Consider the following 4,191-nt stretch of genomic DNA (forward strand, 5'->3'; position numbering starts at 1 on the left):
CACGTCCGCGTATTAAAATATTAAATATCAAATTTACAGGCATTTTTTTTTAACCAAAAAATTCTGAAATTATTATTTTAATATTCAACAAGCGTCATTCAAACTAATGGGTTTAATTTATGTATATATCATTCTCTCGACAAAACTTGCTGCATAAAATATAATTTTTAATACAAATAGAAATAAATAACTGACGAATATATTTTTGCATATCAGAAAAAAAAGGGATAAAACCACAGAAATGAGAGTTTATCACGCCGAGTGCATCCTTGTTTCGATCTGTCTATTGCTACGCGCCGGAAATGTCGAGGGGATCCAAGTATGGGGCATGCAGTTTGGGCGTGCTCCGCTTTTGGAAAAATTTACCTGGAAGATAATGGACTTCGCTTATCCCGACGAGCGCAGTAGGCAGTTGGCGATAGCGAGCGGCGAATACGTGCCAGAGAACTCGCTACCGGTTGGCATCGAGATCTGGAGGAACAAGCTGTTCGTCACGATTCCGCGATGGCGCGATGGTGAATGTCCGAAATATTAGTCATTAATTGCGGCTTCGCTATTGTTCCCGATTAACGTCCTTACGGCGCGACAGACAAAACGGGCTTCTCTGAACGAGAAACGGGGCGCGCGACGCTTCAAAGTCATGAACCGGAAGCAGACGCGGGCATAATACGCGGAAGATCGCCATAGGAGGTACACGCCTCGATTCCCGTCTGAGCGACTTCCGGCCCGCGACAAAAAGCGCCGAAAAACCGCGAGTGTGCGCTCAATGGGAGCGTTTCTGTCTTTGTCGACCTCCGCCTCCACCCTCACGGACCCTACGACACTCACCCGTCCCTCCTCCCTCTTTGGCTCCCCGCGGGTGAGGGGAAATACCAGCGATGAACGGGTTTATTCAAGCTCTCGCTGCCCTTTATTCACTCCGTCTCTTTTTGCACGCTCTATGTTTATTATATATACGTTGGCGCGCGCCACCGTTTTTTGTGTCGCACAAAGACCGGACAATGACGGCGGCACGCTGTGTAAGATCTTTAATGTTCTACCCTTCCGTCCGTCTCCTCTTTACTTCCTCCGAGGGCTTCTCGCGGACTCCGCAATTTCTTCCTTTCGCGCATTCCTCATGTTTCTTTTGCATCTCCCTTTATTTTTATTTTTTTTATTCTTATTTTTTTTTTTGCACCACCTATAACTAAAAATCGATCCTCTAATACGCCAACATTTTAATACTAATTATTATATTATTAATTTAAAAAATAATTTAACCAAAATTATAAACACCTAATAGGATTTTAATTTAGTTTAGAATACCGTTTTTTTTTTTTACTATTAGGAATACCGTCTACGTTAAATTACATACCGTTGGACTCTAATCAGGGTAGATCGCCGAAGCTTATACCGTATCCGAACTGGGCTCAGAACAAGGCTGGTCTTTGTGGCAGCGGTTTGACCACCGTTTACAGGTGACGAATAGAAATTTAATCGACTTGACATATACAAAAAAAAAAAAAAAAAAAAAAAAAAATTTCTTTCGCTTAATAGGTCGTAAGTTTGAAAGATATTTATTTTTTTAGAATTCACGTAGATAGATGCGATCGATTGTGGGCGTTGGACACCGGAACAATCGGAATTGACGATACGACAGTACAAGTCTGTCCCTACACTTTGAATATATTCGATTTGACCACGGATAAACTCCTCAGGCAATACAGGCTTAGATCGGAGGACGTTAATCAAGTATATCATTTATTTGCATTCGATTCGCGTGATACACGATTTTCTTAAACCACTTAGACTAAGATTTCGGGTTGGTTTGGACTCTTGGATGAATTTTGCCATTCTGTTTTGTTATTTAGAATACGTTTATCGCCAATATCGCGGTGGACTTGGGGAAAGACGGGTGCGACGACGCCTTCGCTTATATGTCCGACGAACTCGGGTACGGCTTGATCGTGTACTCGTGGCAGCAGAACACGTCCTGGCGACTAACTCACAGCTATTTCATGCCGGATCCGCTGGCGGGCGATTACAATATAGGGGGATTAAACTTTCAGTGGGGGGCGGAGGGTATTTTTGGCATGAGCCTGTCGCCAATATTGCCGGACGGCTACCGAACCCTATTTTTCCACCCTCTCAGCAGCCACCGAGAGTTCGCGGTGTCCACGAGGATTCTAAGGGACCAGCAGTTGTCTCAGAACAGTTATCACGAGTTTCAGGTTTTTATATTTTATTAATCATCGCGTGAAAATTTATTTATCCTTGTTTCTTTGATTTAATTTCAATTTAGTCTACCTTTCGAATTAAATCTTGTTTTTTTTTTTTTTTTTTTAATCCCTCGTGAATTTTCATAAAACGTAGGTGTTGTCGTCGAGAGGGCCTCTTTCTCACTGCACGGCATCCGTAATGGACGAGAACGGACTTCAGTTCTTTAACTTGGTCGATCAAAATGCAATCGGATGCTGGAACTCCGCGCTACCGTACGCGCCGATTAATCAAGCGATCGTTGCTAGGCACGACGAGGCTCTGATATTCCCATCAGATATTAAGGTGCGCAACATTCCGTAATAGGGAATAATTACCTGTTATCACATCCCCCTCTCTTCCATTCAGTCGTCTTTATTCACTCATCCCTCGCGTGCTCTTTATCGTAGGTAAAACGCGGCTCGCTTTGGATCATGTCGGATCGAATGCCGATCTTCTTGCTGTCGTCTCTGAATTACACCGACGTGAACTTCAGAATACTTACCATGCCGGTTCAGGCAGCTATCTCCGGGACGGTTTGCGACAACGTATCGTGGAGATTTTCCAAAAATCAGGTCTGGTAGTAAAAAACAATACGCGAATGTTACCGTTTTAGAGAATGTAGCTTTTTGATAAACTAAAAACGACAATTGCCACAGAGAATGTTTAAAATGTACTTCCCCTCTGGACTTCCTCGAAGGCATAAGGCTTTCTCGGACATCGGATGCGTCCGATAATACGAGAGGCGACTAATTTCGGTCAGTATGGTGCGAAAATGGCGAGCGGAATCGACATCGGCGTGCCCTGCAGGAGCCAAATGGTCTAACGAGGGGCCCATTAGTTTTGGCCCTCGTTTCCGATAATTTGAAGCCGAACGGCGGTCGTTTCCGAGGTCTGATATACGATCCGATATTGCCCCCTTCGAAAATTATCCGTTTCACGCCCCCGCCCGTAAAATATGGCCACGCGCCTTGTCCATTTTTTTTCTGTGTTTTTCTTTTTTTTTTTCCCCCATGAGAGCCGCAGGATTAGGACTTTCACTCTTCGAGACGACGACGATGCACGTAGATTGCGTTTTACGCACCGAGGTATTTAAGATAGCTCGAGCTTTGAGAATGTTTCTTGATTTATTATATTTTCGTTGCGTAGTGGCGAATGTGTCGCGCGTGGTTCATTCGCACGAGGAGGGCGAGCCGATGATCTACGCATAGATCACGAGATCTATCACGAGCTGCGAGCGCGGCCCTAAAATTTACGTTGCCTCGGCCCTCGAGAGAGATCCGCGACCGAGATGCACGCCTCGAATGCTAATTCCTTAGATCGATAGATCGGCAGATCGCGGCGTTGAGGGACTAACTGGCGATTAGAGGCCGAGTAGATGCCGCCCCGGCGATTGTTCGTCGCGATATCGGCGCTTTTTCAATTTGGAAAACGGTGCCTCTTTTCGCGCGGCGCATCTCCCGATCGTGATAAGCCCGGGATCTTAATGGCTCTGGAGCTGTCTCGTTAGCGCCTGGACCGGCGCGTACTGCAGATCGAAGAAGATCGATCGAATCCGTAATGAATTAGATACGCGCTCGGGGCTTGACTGGAAACTCGGCCCTCTTATCTCTTTTATTATCGGTTAATATAGCATTGCGTGAAAAATTGCCCGCGCGCGTCGTTAAGCTTCTCTGGGGATAATAAGAATCGTGTCATGGATATTAATGGCGTAAACGAATAATTCGCGCGTGCAATTTAACGGGTAGAACAATAGCTCGCCGTTCTGCACGAAATATCTGGACCAGCTTGTGTTAGATTTTCTGGAGGGCGTTGCCCATCGCCTCGTGGACGCGAGTCGTAAAATCACCTTTGAGTGATGAGAAAAAAATGGGAAGGTGTGAAGGGCCACACTGCCTGGAGGGTAAGCGTAAAAAAAAAAAGAAAAAAAAAAGAGAGAGAGAGAGAAAGGAAAAA

The 4,191-nt window shown here is 45.1% G+C and overlaps 1 protein-coding gene across 1 annotated transcript; it reads left to right on the forward strand.

The window, feature by feature from the left end:
• The first annotated feature begins 241 nt into the window (after positions 1-241).
• Positions 242-2,819, forward strand: Y-y (yellow-y). The gene is made up of 6 exons (XM_070657823.1): positions 242-515; positions 1,328-1,457; positions 1,569-1,731; positions 1,851-2,210; positions 2,353-2,541; positions 2,646-2,819. The coding sequence occupies exons 1-6, from the start codon at positions 242-244 to the stop codon at positions 2,817-2,819; spliced, it is 1,290 nt and encodes a 429-aa protein (XP_070513924.1).
• The last annotated feature ends 1,372 nt before the right edge of the window (positions 2,820-4,191 follow it).

The sequence above is a fragment of the Cardiocondyla obscurior genome, linkage group LG06 (genome assembly GCF_019399895.1).
Source record: "Cardiocondyla obscurior isolate alpha-2009 linkage group LG06, Cobs3.1, whole genome shotgun sequence".
Taxonomy (NCBI): domain Eukaryota; kingdom Metazoa; phylum Arthropoda; class Insecta; order Hymenoptera; family Formicidae; genus Cardiocondyla; species Cardiocondyla obscurior.